The sequence below is a fragment of the Gigantopelta aegis genome, chromosome 11 (genome assembly GCF_016097555.1).
Source record: "Gigantopelta aegis isolate Gae_Host chromosome 11, Gae_host_genome, whole genome shotgun sequence".
In the NCBI taxonomy this organism is placed as follows: domain Eukaryota; kingdom Metazoa; phylum Mollusca; class Gastropoda; order Neomphalida; family Peltospiridae; genus Gigantopelta; species Gigantopelta aegis.
In genome coordinates this window covers 31,387,972-31,407,710 of record NC_054709.1, presented here as the reverse complement: position 1 = coordinate 31,407,710, position 19,739 = coordinate 31,387,972, and the positions used below count along the sequence as shown (strand labels likewise).

Genomic DNA, 19,739 nt, shown 5'->3' with positions numbered 1-19,739 from the left:
TTTGTTTTCTGTTGAAATCTCGTTCCAACCAGTGAACCATGATTGGTATATCAAACACCGTGGTATGTGCTACCCTGTCTGCAGAATGGTGCATATAAAAAAGATCCCTTGCTTCTAGTGGGAAAAATTTAGCTCGTTTCCTCTCTAAGACTATATAATATGTCAAAATTACCAAATGTGCTCAGGTGGTGTTGTTAAACAAGAGAAATTAACTTTAACCAGATGTGTTTTCTCGCAGCTGTGATATATTTGTCGGTTGAGTGCTGGTCTCAGGTGATTGCGTCGCAGAATTAAACCACCTCGGCGAAGCCATTCAACTGATTGGGGTTGTTTTTTTCTTGCTCCAACCAGTGTATCACAACTGGTTGAATGCTGTGGTATGTGCAATCGTGTCTGTGGGGAAATGTGCATAAAAGATCCCTTACTACTAATGGGAAAATGTAGCGGGTTTCTTCTCTAAGACTATATGTTAAACAAGACAAACTTTAACTTTATTCGATATACACGATGTATTTTATCTGCTGAAGTGTCTTTCACAGCTGTTTAACTGATGATTTTATAATGTTTGTATTGATGTTAAAGGATTTTTTTGTGTTTAACGACACCACTAGAGCACATTGATCTATTAATCATCGGCTATTTGATGTCAAACACTTGGTAATATTGACGTGCAGTCATAGAGAGTAAAACCCGGTATATTTTTTTCCATTACTAGCGAGGGATCTTTTATATGCACCATCCCACAGACAGGATACCACATACCACGGCCTTTGATATGTCGGTCATGGTGTACGGGCTGGAAAGAGAAATAGCCCAATGGGCCACCGACGGGGGTGGATCCCAGACCGACCGCGCATCAGGCGATCACTTTACCACCGGGCTACGTCACGCCGCTCGAATTGATATTTTCAGAAAATACCTTTGACGACGCCCAATAGCCGATGTCATTTTCGTGCTGGGGTGTCGTTAAGTATTCACCCATTCATGCCGTAGTGTCATTAAAGGGACATTCTCGAGTTTGTTGCATTGTAAGATGTTTCCGACTAATAAAATAGTTCTACGATTAAACTTACATATTAATTATATTTTGTTGTTTTGAATATCAGTGTCTGTATATGCAATGTGTTTCTGGTCGTCTTAATATTTGTAAGAAGCCCAAACTGGATTTTGTCTTCAAATAATTTCGTACGTACGAAAAACTATTTTTTAGGAAATTAAATTAAATTTAACCTAGTACAAATATTAGAACCATCAGAAATACGTTTATTATACAGCATCTAATATTTTATGCAAAAAAATATATTTGATAATTAATTACAATCACCCCTGCGTGTGCTGTAACCTCACCGTGATGCAGGGGTGTAACATTCTCTTTGAGAATGGCCAATACAGCACAAAATTGAAGTTTTGAGTAAAATTCAGTATCCGTAAAATTCTGTGATATTTGTGTTTTTGTACAGTTCTTTACACTGTTTTTGTTTAAACCTTGAATTTTTATATTGATGTTGATTATCACTTTATTTATTTGCATTACCATAGTTTGACACCCAATAGCCGATGTATTTTTCGTGCTGGGGTGTTGTTAAACATTCATTCATTCATTCATTCATTCATTCATTACAATCGCTAGAAAATCTCTGTTGGTGGATAACATCTTAAAAAGTGCAGCAAACTCAGGAATGTCTCTTTAAACATTCATTTATTAATTTATTCACTAAATATAAAAGGGATTTTTTTTGGTACATTTTCAGTTGACCTTCAGAAAAAAATGGACGAACTGATTACCCCAGTACGAGACCGGGCAATGGCCGGCATCAAGCAGAAGACCAAACAGGACAAGGGAACAGACGAGCAGGACAACAAGGTGGAAACGGTCAGTCCCGCACTCATAGAGAAGGTGAAAGCGCTGAAGTCCAACATGGCGTTGTCGGTCGAGGAGCGACGGATGGACGAAGACAGTGAAGCTGTCCTCAAGATGATACCCACTGGAGATTACATTGAGTTGGACAAGGTTCACTTTTAACGCCTTCTTTTTTCTTTTCTTTCCTTTTTTTTTTTTTTTTTTTTTTTTTTTTTTTCACCCTCTCTTTGTTTTTTAAAAGTCTTCCTCCTCGATATGAACATTGTGGCTGTGGCGTTAGACAAGGTTCACTTTTAACGCGCTTTTCCTTCTCTCTCTCTCTCTCTCTCTCTCTCTCTCTCTCTCTCTCTCTCTCTCTCTCTCTCTCTCTCTCTCTCTCTCTCGTTTTACCTCTTTTTTTTTAAGTATCATCCTCGGTATGACTGAGATTAAGTGGAGTTAGACAAGATTCTCTTGGCATTCATTTGGTTTTTTTTTAAATTATCTATAGTATTTTTCCTGACAGTTTGGGGGGGGGGGGGGGGGGGGGGTGTTTAAACTTTTACACCTATTTCTCACATGCTTATATATTTTTATTTTTAATGTAAATAATCATATTCATATACTTATGTTACTTATCTTTGACACCCAGTTCTGTCATGAATGTATCTCTTGAGTTTTGTATTATATTGTACTTTTCCCCCACAGCTCTTTACACTGGTTTTACATAATTATATCATTTTTGTTTTTAATATAAATAATCAAATAGCCGATGTGCTGGGGTGTCATGAAAGATCCATTCATTTTTCAAACCTGTTTACACTTTGTTTTATCGATGATTTTAGAATTGTTGTGTTTGTCTTGATCGACATATTCTCAGATGATGTGTATTTGTGCAGAGATGTTAAGGTTACACACCACCATTAATTACTTGTTCAATGTCAGAATATATTATGTGAAAAATACAACACTATCGGGAGGGTCATGTAACTACTAATTTTAGGGAGTGCTATCATGTGACAAGTACCGTGTAAAAAAAATCAACATAGAACACGAAATTTTTCAGTTAACAGCCCTCATGCCTGATCACCTCCTCGTGTTGCTGTTATGCAAGCGGTACTATACCACATCCACAGTTGTTATCAGTTAGTATTTCATATAACAAGTAACTTCAAAACAATTGGTTACTTAAATACTACTGAGGTCAATCTACATGTAATCATCAAAAAAAAGTATTTTAAAAACCATATTAGAATAATGTATTTTAATCTGCTACAAGTAGCGACACGACAAATGATGGTGTGTTGCCTTAAATATTTATTCACTTGTTCATTTTTCAAACCTGTTTACATTGTGTCTTATTGATGATATTAGAATTGTTTGTGTTCCTGTTGATCAACATATTCTCATAGCAGATGTGTATTTTGTTCTGGGGTGTTGTTAAATATTCATTCATTTGTGGGGCAGGACGTAGTCCAGTGGTAAAGTGGTCGGTCTAGGGTCGATTCCCATCGGTGGGTCCCATTGGGCTATTTCTCGTCAAATCCAGTGCACCACGATTGGTATATCAAAGGCCGTGGTATGTCCTATCCTGTCTAGGATGGTGTAAATAAAAGATCCCTTGCAACTAATGGAAAAATGTAGCGGGTTTCCTCTCTAAGACTTTGTCAAAATTACCAAATGTTTGACATCCAATAGCTCATGATTAATAAGTTAGTGTGCTCTAGTGGTGTCGTTAAACAAAACAAACTTCAAATTCCATTCATTCGTTCACTTATTCATTCATTCGCGCTCGCTTGATGCGCGGTCGGTTTAGGATCGATCCCCGTCAGTGGGCTCATTGGGATATTTCTCGCTCCAGCCAGTGCACCACGACTGGTACATCAAAGGCTGGGGTATATGCTATCCTGTCTGTGGGATAGTGCATATATAAGATCCTTTACTGCTAATCGAAAAGAGTAGCCCATGAAGTGGCGACAGTAGGTTTCCTCTCTCAATATCTGTGTGGTCCTTAACCATATGTCCGACGCCATATTACCATAAATAAAATGTGTTGAGTGCGTCGTTAAATAAAACATTTCCTCCTTCTTCTTCATTCGTTCATTTTATTCATGCTTTCATCCAGGTCCGTGCAGACGACAGCAGCACCGTGGACCCCACGGAGAGACCCGTCAAATACACCGTTATCATGTCCGACGAAACCCTCTCGCCACAATTCAACACAGAAAGTAGCAGGAACGACAACTCTGACGAGTCTAGCCTCGATTACACAACACCTGCACGACCACCGGTGACGGACAGACACAGTACTGTAGAAACGATGACTAGCACTACAACAGGCGTCACAGAGAGTACTGTCGACTCGGAGACTGTTACCATGGAAATCTCGTCTGCCACTGCAGGACCATCTGTGTCTCCCAGTGCTAGCTATACAACCGAGGAGTCGATCAGCCAAACGATGACCCTGGATCAAGAAAATACAACAACGGAATCTACCGAATCAACTACCAGCATGGATAAAGAATCGACCACCTCGTCATACGCGACAACCACAACATACGAAAATAGGACAGAAGAACGTCTAAACCAGACCAAGTCTTTGGAGAACATCACCGAAACAGTCCAGATACAGACCCTGTCGCAGGATCTGCTGTCGAAAACAAAAAACGTAATTTCAGAAAATCTGCAGCGCTTTGTTGAAGCTAGCTCGCTGAACGAAACCGAAAATCTACAGCGCATTGTTGATGAATCTAGTTCGTTGAACGAATCTGATATTGTCGGTATGGAAGAAATAGAGCCGACTGCATATACTACGGAAGAGCCTAAGCAGGAATTGGTTTTGAACCTGACGACCGAGAACGAAATCGAAACAACGACGTCACCGATCATTGTAGATGACTATGAATCAGTGGAAATGGAAAGCGAATACACTACTTCGAACAAGGAGTTTAGTACTGAAAGCACGAGAGTAACTGTCGACAGAAGTACGCAAATACCCGAGCAGGAAGTCGACTCTACGGAAGAAAGTGAGACATCATCTCGTGCTTCCAGCAGCTTTGAATATTCCACCGACTCTTCATTTGAGACAGGAAGTGACGTCACAGCTGTCATTGTTAACGCCACAAGTCACGCAACGACAACCTTGATGGACGACACAACCGAATACAACTTGCTAGGCCACCTGTTGAATATTCATAGAAACAATTTCAGTGACGATTCAACGACTGAAGGGGCAGGAACTACGCCACTACCTTCTGTACAACCTGGAGATCTGTTCACCCTGCCCACAACAGAAACATTAACGGATTTAGTAGACGCAATCCAGACGACTTTGTCGCCGATAGAACAGTTCCTGAAGCTGATCAATGATACTTTTGACCTGGCGGAGAGGACGAATCTGACCTACCCTTACTACGACACGCAGGACGCCCCCTACGACATGAACGCCGTGCAGTATGCAACAAAGTCGCTGTCCGACCTAATCTCCCAGACTGAGAAAGACTTCGCGGCGAGCAGTCAGTTCGTTAACCCGGACGAAAGCTTGAATGCGGTCAATACGGACGAAGGCTTGAATACCGTCAATAAGGACGATTCGTTGAACAGCATCAACACAGATGGCACGATAAACAAAATCCCTTACTACCACGTTCAGAAGGACAACTATTTCCACATTGGGGAACAACGCGACGTCAAATCAGAGGGACTTGGAGAAGAACAGAGAGACATGACGAAGAGTGATGGGGCTCATGGAGAAAAGCGCGACTTCAAGACAGGAGAGTTTAAGGAACATAATAAAGATGATTCGGAGCTCGATGCGAGTTCGAACGTGATCTCAAGTATCGACCACTACAACAAGCTGTATAAGAAGACGAGGGAAGTGCTTGATAAGGCATACAACGAGCGGAGTCACGAACTCTTCGACAAGCAGTTCGCCACGTCGTCAACCATGTCACCATCCACAACCACGTCAACACCCACAACTACATTAACATCCACAACCACATCAACATCCACGCCGACGTCTACAGCCGAAGATCCGGTTCTCGAGAGGCTGTTTAAACCGAACCCTGAAAAACCATACGATATTTCCGACTTCCAGAAATACCAGAAGCCGGCCGATTCTCTGTTTATGATCAAGCCGAACACACCTCGACCAGTCCGTAAAGAAACCCCGAGACCTCCTCAGTTCAGAAACCCTTTCATCTCTTACCCAGAACCGTCCATGTGGAGAATTCCTCAGGAAGGTCCTTACAACAGAGGCAGTGTTCCACAGAACCAGTTCTACAACCCGGGATACGGCAGGATCAACGCGGTGAAATCTGGTTCCAACTGGGTGAAATCCGGTCATAACTGGTACGGAATGGACAGCGGCGTCAGTAGGAACAGGTTTGACCAGACGTCGCATCTCAACAATCTGGCATCTCTAGGAATCAAGCAGCAGACGGTAGTCGCGGAAAAACCTCCCGCACATAGCATCTACAAGAACGAAGGTGAGTGGATCCTCCTCTGTCTTAAACAATCATCTCGTACATAGCACCTACAAGAACGAAGGTGAGTGGACCCTCCTCTGTATTAAACAACCATCTCACATATAGCATCAACAAGAACGAAGGTGAGTGGATCCTCCTCTGTCTTGAACAACCATCTCACATATAGCATCAACAAGAACGAAGGTGAGTGGACCCTCCTCTGTATTAAACAATCATCTCGCATATAGAATCTACAAGAACGACGGTGAGTGGAAGTCTGTCTTGAACAACCATCTCGCACATAGCATCAACAAGAACGAAGGTGAGAGGACCCTCCTCTGTCTTGAACAACCATCTCACATATAGCATCAACAAGAACGAAGGTGAGTGGACCCTCCTCTGTATTAAACAATCATCTCGCATATAGAATCTACAAGAACGACGGTGAGTGGAAGTCTGTCTTGAACAACCATCTCGCACATAGCATCAACAAGAACGAAGGTGAGTGGACCCTCCTCTGTATTAAACAATCATCTCGCATATAGAATCTACAAGAACGACGGTGAGTGAAGTCTGTCTTGAACAACCATCTCGCACATAGCATCAACAAGAACGAAGGTGAGTGGACCCTCCTCTGTATTAAACAATCATCTCGCATATAGAATCTACAAGAACGACGGTGAGTGGAAGTCTGTCTTGAACAACCATCTCGCACATAGCATCAACAAGAACGAAGGTGAGTGGACCCTCCTCTGTATTAAACAATCATCTCGCATATAGAATCTACAAGAACGACGGTGAGTGGAAGTCTCTGTCTTGAACAACCATCTCGCGCATAGCATCTACAAGAACGAAGGTGAGTGGAAGTCTGTCTTGAACAACCATCTCGCGCATAGCATCTACAAGAACGAAGGTGAGTGGAAGTCTTCTCTGTCTTAAACCGCCATCTCGGGAGTGGGCGTAGGTTGGGTGGGAGTGAATTTTTAATAGGGAGCATCGTTACATCCTTTGGAATTTAAAAATTGCTTTATATTAATACACACTGCTACATTAGTTTGGAGCTCCCTTTCCTTGTATCTAAACATTACTGTATATTAATACAAACTGCTACATTAGTTTGGAGCTCCCTTTCCTTGTATCTAAACATTACTGTATATTAATACACACTGCTACATTAGTTTGGAGCTCCCTTTCCTTGTATCTAAACATTACTGTATATTAATACACACTGCTACATTAGTTTGGAGCTCCCTTTCCTTGTATCTAAACATTACTGTATATTAATACAAACTGCTACATTAGTTTGGAGCCCTCTTTCCTTTTATTTAAACATTACTGTATATTAATACACACTGCTACATTAGTGTGGAGCTCCCTTTCCTTGTATCTAAACATTACTGTATATTAATACAAACTGCTACATAAGTGTGGAGCTCCCTTTCCTTGTATCTAAATATTACTGTATATTAATACAAACTGCTACATTAGTTTGGAGCCCTCTTTCCTTGTATTTAAACATTACTGTACATTAATACACACTGCTACATTAGTGTGGAGCTCCCTTTCCTTGTAGTTAAACATTATTAGCTGTATTTAAACATTAATACATTAATACACACTGCTACATTAGTGTGGAGCTCCCTTTCCTTGTATTTAAACATTGCTATATATTAATACACACTGCTACATTAGTGTGGAGCCCCCTTTCCTTGTATTTAAACATTGCTGTATATTAATACACACTGCTACATTAGTGTGGAGCCCCCTTTCCTTGTATTTAAACATTGCTATATATTAATACAAACTGCTACATTAGTGTGGAGCCCCTTTCCTTGTATTTAAACATTGCTATATATTAATACACACTGCTACATTAGTGTGGAGCCCCCTTTCCTTGTATTTAAACATTGCTGTATATTAATACACACTGCTACATTAGTGTGGAGCTCCCTTTCCTTGTATTTAAACATTGCTATATATTAATACACACTGCTACATTAGTGTGGAGCTCCCTTTCCTTGTATTTAAACATTGCTATATATTAATACACACTGCTACATTAGTGTGGAGCTCCCTTTCCTTGTATCTAAACATTACTGTATATTAATACAAACTGCTTGTTCACATTCACTATTGTGTGGACACACCACCAAGGTCCCCTGGAGTCCATACCGGGTTCCTTGTATCTGCCTGGCAAAAGCAACCAGAGTACGGATGACGTCCCGGGGGATGGTGGCATTAGTTTGGGGCTGTGGTTGTCGCTATCTAAAACATTGCTATAAATATTAATACACACTGCTACATTAGTGTGGAGCTCCCTTTCCTTGTATTTAAACACTGGAACGATAGTTTGGCACGTGGAGCTTCCCTTTCCTTGTATCTAAACATTTGCCGCATAACGTTCACCACGACGCTATACACGCGACATCTTCCATTGACGTCGGATAAACACTGCTACTGTCTCCATTAGTGTGGAGCTCCCTTTCCTTCCTACCTCACGTAGGCGGTACGGTCTGGTCGGATATCCTGCGCAAACCTGGTATTGCTGCGGCTGTGGATGGCAGTAGTCAATCGTTCCCGAAGGTGGCGTACCCGGATGTAGCGGTCCTGCCCGGGGGTAGTGACCCGTGGTCGACCGGATCTAGGGAGGTCACGTGTTGATCCATGTTGCTGGTAACGGTCCCACAGTCTGGAGATGGTGCTTGGGGACACATGGAATGCCCTGGCAACGGCCGTTCTGGATTCGCCTGCGTCTAGTCGGCCGATGGCATTGTTTCTCTGCGGTTCACTGAGACGTGGCATGTCCTGGATTGTCAACTGTCGGCCAGATACAGAGGCCAGGCAAGCGAACACCCTGCACTTTTATACTGTCGGTGTTCATGTTGCACGTGCAGACAAGGCACGTGCAGTGGTGACATGGTTTGCACGTGGCTGCGTTTTTACGAATATTCACATTTTGGAACTTTATTGTACAGTAGCTGCGTTTTATCGAATATAACCGTGGGAATGTGTTTGGGACATGCAATGACCTTATATTCACAAAGCATGAACCGGTAGGAAACATAAAATCGGAGTTATAACCCATTTGTACCCTTTTGCGTTTCTTTTTTTGAAGAGTATATCTAAACATTGCTGTATAGTAATACAAACTGCTACATTAGTTTGGAGCTCCCTTTCCTTGTATCTAAACATTGCTGTATATTAATACACACTGCTACATTAGTTTGGAGCTCCCTTTCCTTGTATCTAAACATTACTGTATATTAATACAAACTGCTACATTAGTTTGGAGCTCCCTTTCCTTGTATCTAAACATTGCTGTATATTAATACAAACTGCTACATTGGTTTGGAGCCCTCTTTCCTTGTAGTTAAACATTGTTGTATATTAATACAAACTGCTACATTGGTTTGGAGCCCTCTTTCCTTGTAGTTAAACATTGCTGTATATTAATACAAACTGCTACATTAGTGTGGAGCCCCCTTTCCTTGTATTTAAACATTGCTATACTATTAATACAAACTGCTACATTAGTGTGGAGCCCCCTTTCCTTGTATTTAAACATTGCTATACTATTAATACAAACTGCTACATTAGTTTGGAGCCCTCTTTCCTTGTATTTAAACATTACTGTATATTAATACACACTGCTACATTAGTGTGGAGCCCCCTTTCCTTGTATCTAAACATTAGTGTGGAGCTCCCTTTCCTTGTATTTAAACATACATTAATACACACTGCTACATTAGTGTGGAGCTCCCTTTCCTTGTATTTAAACATTGCTATACACACTGCTACATTAGTGTGGAGCTCCCTTTCCTTGTATTTAAACATTGCTGTACATTAATACACTGCTACATTAGTGTGGAGCCCCCTTTCCTTGTATCTAAACATTGCTATACTATTAATACAAACTGCTACATTAGTGTGGAGCCCCCTTTCCTTGTATCTAAACATTGCTATACTATTAATACAAACTGCTACATTAGTTTGGAGCCCCCTTTCCTTGTATCTAAACATTGCTATACTATTAATACAAACTGCTACATTAGTGTGGAGCCCCCTTTCCTTGTATTTAAACATTGCTATACTATTAATACAAACTGCTACATTAGTGTGGAGCCCCCTTTCCTTGTATTTAAACATTGCTATACTATTAATACAAACTGCTACATTAGTGTGGAGCCCCCTTTCCTTGTATCTAAACATATCTGGCACGAATTCCTACCTCACGTAGGCGGTTCCGTACGGTCTGGTCGGATATCCTGCGCAAACCTGGTATTGCTGCGGCTGTGGAGGTGGCAGTAGTCAATCGTTCCCGAAGGTGGCGTACCCGGATGTAGCGGTCCTGCCCGGGGGTAGTGACCCGTGGTCGACCGGATCTAGGGAGGTCACGTGTTGATCCATGTTGCTGGTAACGGTCCCACAGTCTGGAGATGGTGCTTGGGGACACATGGAATGCCCTGGCAACGGCCGTTCTGGATTCGCCTGCGTCTAGTCGGCCGATGGCATTGTTTCTCTGCGGTTCACTGAGACGTGGCATGTGCTGTATTGTAATACTGTCTGCTACATTAGTTTGGCAGCCCACCCTTCCTTGTATACTGTCATTGCTGTATATTAATACACGTGCAGACAAGGCACGTGCAGTGGTGACCTGGTTTGCACGTTGCTGCGTTTTTACGAATATTCACATTTTGGAACTTTATTGTACAGTAGCTGCGTTTTATCGAATATAACCGTGGGAATGTGTTTGGGACATGCAATGACCTTATATTCACAAAGCATGAACCGGTAGGAAACATAAAATCGGAGTTATAACCCATTTGTACCCTTTTGCGTTTCCCTTTCCTTGTATTCTAAACATTGCTGTATATTAATACAAACTGCTACATTAGTTTGGAGCTCCCTTTCCTTGTATCTAAACATTGCTGTATATTAATACACACTGCTACATTAGTTTGGAGCTCCCTTTCCTTGTATCTAAACATTACTGTATATTAATACAAACTGCTACATTAGTTTGGAGCTCCCTTTCCTTGTATCTAAACATTGCTGTATATTAATACAAACTGCTACATTGGTTTGGAGCCCTCTTTCCTTGTAGTTAAACATTGCTGTATATTAATACAAACTGCTACATTAGTTTGGAGCCCCCTTTCCTTGTAGTTAAACATTGCTGTATATTAATACAAACTGCTACATTAGTGTGGAGCCCCCTTTCCTTGTATTTAAACATTGCTATACTATTAATACAAACTGCTACATTAGTGTGGAGCCCCCTTTCCTTGTATTTAAACATTGCTATACTATTAATACAAACTGCTACATTAGTTTGGAGCCCTCTTTCCTTGTATTTAAACATTACTGTATATTAATACACACTGCTACATTAGTGTGGAGCCCCCTTTCCTTGTATCTAAACATTAGTGTGGAGCTCCCTTTCCTTGTATTTAAACATTGCTGTATATTAATACACACTGCTACATTAGTGTGGAGCTCCCTTTCCTTGTATTTAAACATTGCTGTATATTAATACACACTGCTACATTAGTGTGGAGCTCCCTTTCCTTGTATTTAAACATTCCTGTACATTAATACACACTGCTACATTAGTGTGGAGCCCTCTTTCCTTGTATTTAAACATTACTGTACATTAATACACACTGCTACATTAGTGTGGAGCTCCCTTTCCTTGTATTTAAACATTGCTGTATATTAATACACACTGCTACATTAGTGTGGAGCCCTCTTTCCTTGTATTTAAACATTACTGTACATTAATACACACTGCTACATTAGTGTGGAGCTCCCTTTCCTTGTATTTAAACATTGCTGTATATTAATACACACTGCTACATTAGTGTGGAGCTCCCTTTCCTTGTATCTAAACATTGCTGTATATTAATACACTGCTACATTAGTGTGGAGCTCCCTTTCCTTGTATCTAAACATTGCTGTATAGTAATACAAACTGCTACATTATTTTGGAACTCCCTTTCCTTGTATCTAAACATTGCTGTATAGTAATACAAACTGCTACATTAGTTTGGAGCTCCCTTTCCTTGTATCTAAACATTGCTGTATATTAATACAAACTGCTACATTAGTTTGGAGCTCCCTTTCCTTGTATTTAAACATTGCTGTATATTAATACACACTGCTACATTAGTTTGGAGCTCCCTTTCCTTGTATTTAAACATTGCTGTATATTAATACAAACTGCTACATTAGTTTGGAGCCCTCTTTCCTTGTAGTTAAACATTGTTGTATATTAATACAAACTGCTACATTGGTTTGGAGCCCTCTTTCCTTGTAGTTAAACATTGCTGTATATTAATACAAACTGCTACATTAGTTTGGAGCCCCCTTTCCTTGTATCTAAACATAGCTGTATATTAATACAAACTGCTACATTAGTGTGGAGCCCCCTTTCCTTGTATTTAAACATTGCTATACTATTAATACAAACTGCTACATTAGTTTAGAGCCCCCTTTCCTTGTATTTAAACATTACTGTATATTAATACACACTGCTACATTAGTTTGGAGCTCCCTTTCCTTGTATCTAAACATTGCTGTATATTAATACACACTGCTACATTAGTGTGGAGCCCCCTTTCCTTGTATCTAAACATTGCTATACTATTAATACAAACTGCTACATTAGTGTGGAGCCCCCTTTCCTTGTATTTAAACATTGCTATACTATTAATACAAACTGCTACATTAGTTTGGAGCCCTCTTTCCTTGTATTTAAACATTACTGTATATTAATACACACTGCTACATTAATGTGGAGCCCCCTTTCCTTGTATTTAAACATTGCTATATATTAATACAAACTGCTACATTAGTGTGGAGCCCCCTTTCCTTGTATCTAAACATAGCTGTATATTAATACAAACTGCTACATTAGTGTGGAGCCACCTTTCCTTGTATCTAAACATTAGTTTGGAGCCCCCTTTCCTTGTATTTAAACATTGCTATACTATTAATACAAACTGCTACATTAGTGTTGGAGCCCCCTTTCCTTGTATTTAAACATTGCTGTACTATTAATACAAACTGCTACATTAGTTTGGAGCCCCCTTTCCTTGTATTTAAACATTGCTGTATATTAATACAAACTGCTACATTAGTGTGGAGCCCCCTTTCCTTGTATTTAAACATTGCTATACTTTTAATATAAACTGCTACATTAGTTTGGAGCCCTCTTTCCTTGTATTTAAACATTACTGTATATTAATACACACTGCTACATTAGTGTGGAGCCCCCTTTCCTTGTATTTAAACATTGCTGTATATTAATACACACTGCTACATTAGTGTGGAGCTCCCTTTCCTTGTATCTAAACATTGCTGTATAGTAATACAAACTGCTACATTAGTGTGGAGCTCCCTTTCCTTGTATCTAAACATTGCTGTATAGTAATACAAACTGCTACATTAGTGTGGAGCTCCCTTTCCTTGTATCTAAACATTGCTGTATAGTAATACAAACTGCTACATTAGTTTGGAGCTCCCTTTCCTTGTATCTAAACATTGCTGTATAGTAATACAAACTGCTACATTAGTTTGGAGCTCCCTTTCCATGTATCTAAACATTGCTGTATATTAATACAAACTGCTACATTAGTGTGGAGCCCCCTTTCCTTGTATTTAAACATTACTGTATATTAATACAAACTGCTACATTAGTTTGGAGCCCTCTTTCCTTGTAGTTAAACATTACTGTATATTAATACACACTGCTACATTAGTTTAGAGCCCTCTTTCCTTGTATTTAAACATTACTGTATATTAATACAAACTGCTACATTAGTTTAGAGCCGCCTTTCCTTGTATTTAAACTTTACTGTATATTAATACACACTGCTACATTAGTTTAGAGCCCCCTTTCCTTATATTTAAACATTACTGTATATTAATACACACTGCTACATTAGTTTGGAGCTCCCTTTCCTTGTATTTAAACATTATTGTATATTAATACAAACTGCTACATTAGTTTGGAGCTCCCTTTCCTTGTATTTAAACATTATTGTATATTAATACACACTGCTACATTAGTTTAGAGCCCCCTTTCCTTATATTTAAACATTGTATTATATTAATGGGACATTCCTGAGCCGATGTGTGTTTTCGTGCTGTGTCGTTAACTATGGGCAACTGACAGTGGATTTCGATTCCCAAAGTCAAATACAATCTGCCAGAAAAAGAGGTCACTATTTAGATCAGGACAAAAATCCGATTGCAGTTGTCGACGAGACCAAATTTCTGGGGGTTATATTTGATAGGAGGCTAGCTTTTGTGCCCCATTTAAAATATGTTAAAAAGACGGCTTGAAGGCCCTCAATGTTTTAAACGTTATTGCGATAACTGAATGGGAAGAACTTGTAGTGCCTCCACGAGTCCACAGTATTGGACTCGAGTACTCGAGGGTCAAACTCGACCCAGACCAGAGTACCCGACACTTACCCTAGATGATAATGAGACTAAGGAATAAAATAAAATAGCATTATGCATCTTAATTCCAGCGCTGAACATGGCTGTCAAATCGATGAACTCATGCCATTGTATTGCATGCCACACATTCCCATAGCCCTATAACGTAACCGGCTACAAGCATAATATGTTATATTATGGCAAAATGACGTAAAAAAATAAAAATAATAATAAAATGAGAGTGCTTTTCCTTGTACGGGTACCAAGTGCTGTGAACGGGCTCAGTCTTTATAGGATCGGCCCGTGCCCGAGTACTGGGGTACTCGTGGAGACCTTACGAAGCAAGGGCCTAATTCACTAAACTCTCGCAACTTTGTGATTTAGCAGTGAAATGCAAAAAGACTTGCAAAGAGGATGCTTTGTTGTCCAGCAGAGCCTAAGATACCTTTGTGAATTAGGCCCCAGACCTGTATGGATATCTAGATTTATCAAAACATGCCTATGACATTGTGTATGAATCAGCACGGACGTCTTACTTGTTGATGCTAGATCCTATATACAACCAGGGACTTGGGTCTTGGTGCTTTCAGAACATCTCCTGGGGAGAGCTTGTACGTTGATGTAGTTTGGGTGCTAGATGTGCAAACCTTTCTCTGCAGTATGTAAAGTTTGTTTTATTTAACGACGCCACTAGAGCACATTGATTTTTTTTATCTTATCATCAGCTATTGGACGTCAAACACATGGTCATTTTGACACTGTTTTTAAGAGGAAACCCGCTGTCGCCACATATGCTACTCTTTTTTCGACAGGCAGCAAGGGATCTTTTATTTGCGCTTCCCACAGGCAGGCCTTTGTTGAACCAGTTATGGATCACTGGTCGGTGCAAGTGGTTTACACCTACCCATTAAACCTTGCGGAGCACTCACTCTTTCTCTGCAGTATGCTTCTTAGATTAAATCATTACCAAATTATCCTGATAATAACGCGGTGTTTGATAACAAATATATAACGTTGTTTGATGCACGACTGACTGCCATCCGAACATTTGGTCTTCACATTAAGCGTCGTTCCAGCCATTGCTCCACAACTGGTGTAACAAAGGCCGTGTTATGTACTATCCTGTCTGTGGGATGGTGCATATAAAAGATCCCTTGCTGCTAATCGAAAAGAGTAACCCATGTAGTGGTGAAAGCGGGTTTCCTCTCTCAGTAGCTGTGTGGTCTGATGTCATATAACCATAAATAAAATGTGTTGAGTACGTCGTTAAATAAAACATGTTTTTCCTTTACATTAAGCTGGTTTTATTAGTTTCCAACGTTGATTTAACCAACATTTTGTTTTGCACCAAATTCAAGATGGGTACCGTGATTACATTCCTGTTTATACAGCCGTATCATGGGATGTGAATTACCTTGCTTCTGTTATCGTTTTTCCATAAGACACAATAATTTCCATCATATTGCTGGATTCGGGCAATCAATCATGAAAGCCCTGGAAGAGATCAAAGATTCGTGTGATCCAAATATATTACATTGTTGGCCTCGGGGGCAATATAAAGTCAGATTTTGCTGCCAAATATGCTTTGAATTTGGCTCGTTGCAGTATTCGTATACCCTACAGTGATTTTATATAACAGATTAACCAATATATATTTTCGACTTTGCAAGATGGTTGGAACGGTGTCATCGCGAACAAGCTTCATGTCATGTCAGTCCTAGGGAGTGGCAGTCCTCCTACAAGTGGTGCATGAATGATGAAGTCGTCTTGTACCGCGCTCGCGTCCGATACACACATCTGACGTATTCATTTATTTTAAAGGATCCTGTTCCTCAGCATAAACACTATCGGTGTACACCGACTGCGTCACATTTTGGTGGAGTATAATCGTCACAAGTCCACTAGAAACGATATATTTTGGAATCTTTTTAAATTAATTATAAAGTTTTTAAAACATTTTAATTTGTATACCAAGTTTTACTTTGATTTTTGTATTGTATTGTACTTTCCTCACAGCTCCTTACACCTTTGTTTTACCTAATTTTCATTCTTAATATAAACAAGAGGGTGGGATCGATCCTCGTCGGTGGGCCCATTGCGCTATTTCTCGCTCCAGTCAGTGCAACACGACTAGCACATCAAAGATCATATGTATGTGAGGTCATTAAAGGAGGAAGTCTAGACTCGAGACTAATAGAGTCAGATTTCAACGTTATGACAACGCCATATAAAATGTATTCTATTATGTGAGTTCATTAATGGTGGGAGTCTAGACATTAAACAGGTTTATTATATAACATTTAGTGAAATATCTTAAAATATCAGTGAAATAAAAGTGTTTTCAGTCACTAAGTGACGATAACACATTTTAGAGTGAACATTTCACTATTTCACTCTAAAAGGTTTTATCGTCATTGTAGAAAGTGTTATCTTCACTGTAAGAAAGCCGGAACTATTTTGCTGCTGGCATTTTAAAAATAAAGGTAAATTGCCAAAAGTTATATAATAAATTGAAAATTTAATGTTTTTTGTCAAATATGATTTATATCTCATCTCGTGAAGTTTGCAATCATGTCATACTCGTCGCATAAGTGCGACTCGTGTCATATGATTGCAAACTTCATTCGATGAGATATAAATCATATTTGACAAAAAACATGAAATATCCTCAATTTATAAGCACTAGCCCTGATTTGCTTTTCACAATACGAACCTTGCTATTCTATTCTCTATGTTCTTTCATTGCAGCTAACGCCTGTTCCGGTCTGTTCGGGTATTACGCCGATCTGTCTGACTGTCGGGCGTTCTTCATCTGCAGCTGGGGCATTCCCTACAGGTTCTTCTGTCCCCACGGGACCCTCTGGAACCCTAGCGAGGGCGTCTGCGACTGGGCGCTGAACGTCGACTGCACCAGAAAGTAAAACACAAAACACTCGCCGACATTCAGCTACGTGTTACTGATACTCTTGCTAAGACAACAATAATGTCAGCTGTACATTTAGAAAGCAAATCTCAACAACTCGAGTTGTTCATCGCACTAACGAAAAGACAAACAGACAACAAAACAAAATGTGCTGAAATAAGAATGTATGGAGCATGTTTTGCTATTCTCAATAGCGGCAGGACCGGACCTGCACGTAAATACGGGTGGGGGGGGGGGGGGGGGGCAGTAAAACAAATTATGCAGGGCAAAATAATTTTAAAATACAGAGGTGGATCTAGACAGTTATCATTTTTGTTATATATTAATTTTCATTTGTTTACGATCCCCTCCAAACCTTCCCCAAATTTCCATTGGCATTCCGCCACGTGTCATTGCCCCCCCCCCCCCCCCCAATCCCAAAATGGATTTTCTGGATCCGCCTCTCAAATATATTATCCAACTACAACAAAAGGGCTCTTTTAAAACTAAAAGGGTACTTTTTTTTCGTATTTTGTCGAAAAAAGGGAGGGGTGACCTCCTCTAGTTACGGTCCTGGGTGAATTTGGAAAAGGAAATATCAGTCAACTGCATGGATACCAGCATTTAGCTAAAGTAGTATTGGATTAAGAAGTGAGTTATTTTTTATTCATCACATAACGAAAAAAACTCGTGAAATTCTAAACTAGCCCAATAATTATCTTCCCCAGGAAACTATGAAGGAAACGCTGGGCGTCGCTGGTGTAAAATGAAATTAGGGAAAGGGAGTACACAAAAAACAACTAAACCTTTCCACCAGACGGTTCGGTAAAGCTCCATAAAAATTAAAAAGCTCGACTATAAATCGTTGAATTATATGCGAGAAACAAATTAAAGACATGCTCGCATATGATTTGACCTACTAATATAAGGTTATTTTCGCATCAGAACAGTTCACGCGTTTTGGTGTATTATTGTATTACTGATGTGTTTTATTTTTTATGATTACGATATTTAAGATACAGCATTTTGTTTGATGTCATTATATTGGAATGCCATAGCGCAGTAAATATGTGATTTGCGGTATTCCGATGTGCTGTATTTGATGTGTGTATTATGTTGTACAGCTAGATAAAATAATATATTTATAACTTAGTTTAGTTCTAGGTTTCTTTATGCACGTGTATGTGGTTATAATTAAATTTCCTTTATTATTTTTTTAAAACCACTATGATGTACAATTATGATAGCTCTACTGTGAAGTTGTTTTTTTTATGTACAAAAAAGTATCTGTGTAGGAAAGAATTAATTGCTACTAATATTATAGCATTATAGTCCCAAAATTTAACAGGTTCTTTTTATTAAAACAATCGATGTGCGGACTACCATAATTTTATTAATATATGAATTCCAGTTATTAAAAACATTATTTAATTGTAATGTATTCCTAATTCGAATGAATCACGGTTCATTGTTATTATGTGTTTATTAATATAGTCGAAATCCTGTAACAAAATAGTTCCCTTCATTAATGCAATTCAGGTACTAGGTAGTTCATATTAATATGTTCCAGTACGAATGTGTTCAGTTCATTTAATATTGTTATGAAACAGAATAATTTCATTTCTGTTTTGACAAAGTTCTTGTATTAACTATTTATTGTTCTGTATACGGCTTAGTTCTTTTCAATAATCTTATTTTAAAAAAGAAAATAATTCCTTTTCATGATTATGCCTAAGGTACGAAACAGTTATTTTATGTTATCATATTCTGTATGAAAGAGTGCCTTACTTTTGTCAACAGGAAACGGATCTCAGTCCAGCTGGTGGACGTTCATTTTTTTCAATACATCCAGAAATATTATCTTTTTTTATATTATTTTCTAATTTCTCTAGAATGTCAGTATTTGACATATCTTTTTTTTATTACTTTCCAATTTCTCTAGAATGTCAGTATTTGTCATATCTTTTTTTATTATTTTCCAATTTCTCTAGAATGTCGGTATTTGTCATATCTTTTTTCTTCTTTTTTTTCCATTTCTCTAGAATGTCAGTATTTGTCATATCTTTTTTATTATTTTCCAATT

At 39.2% G+C, this 19,739-nt stretch overlaps 1 protein-coding gene across 1 annotated transcript; it reads left to right on the top strand.

The window, feature by feature from the left end:
* Positions 1 to 1,755: 1,755 nt before the first annotated feature.
* On the top strand, positions 1,756 to 17,932 carry LOC121384953 (serine-rich adhesin for platelets-like). The gene is made up of 3 exons (XM_041515446.1): positions 1,756 to 2,011; positions 3,966 to 6,330; positions 17,503 to 17,932. Exons 1-3 carry the CDS (start codon positions 1,769 to 1,771, stop codon positions 17,673 to 17,675), a joined length of 2,781 nt encoding a protein of 926 aa, XP_041371380.1. The 5' UTR covers positions 1,756 to 1,768; the 3' UTR covers positions 17,676 to 17,932.
* Positions 17,933 to 19,739: the final 1,807 nt, after the last annotated feature.

Bases quoted from the DNA above. Each gene is read 5' to 3' on its own strand.
- LOC121384953 (XM_041515446.1), top strand. From the start codon at position 1,769: ATGGACGAACTGATTACCCCAGTACGAGACCGGGCAATGGCCGGCATC. The intron at 2,012-3,965 runs GTTCACTTTTAA...GCTTTCATCCAG, and splicing joins ATTACATTGAGTTGGACAAG to GTCCGTGCAGACGACAGCAG. The intron at 6,331-17,502 runs GTGAGTGGATCC...CTTTCATTGCAG, and splicing joins TAGCATCTACAAGAACGAAG to CTAACGCCTGTTCCGGTCTG.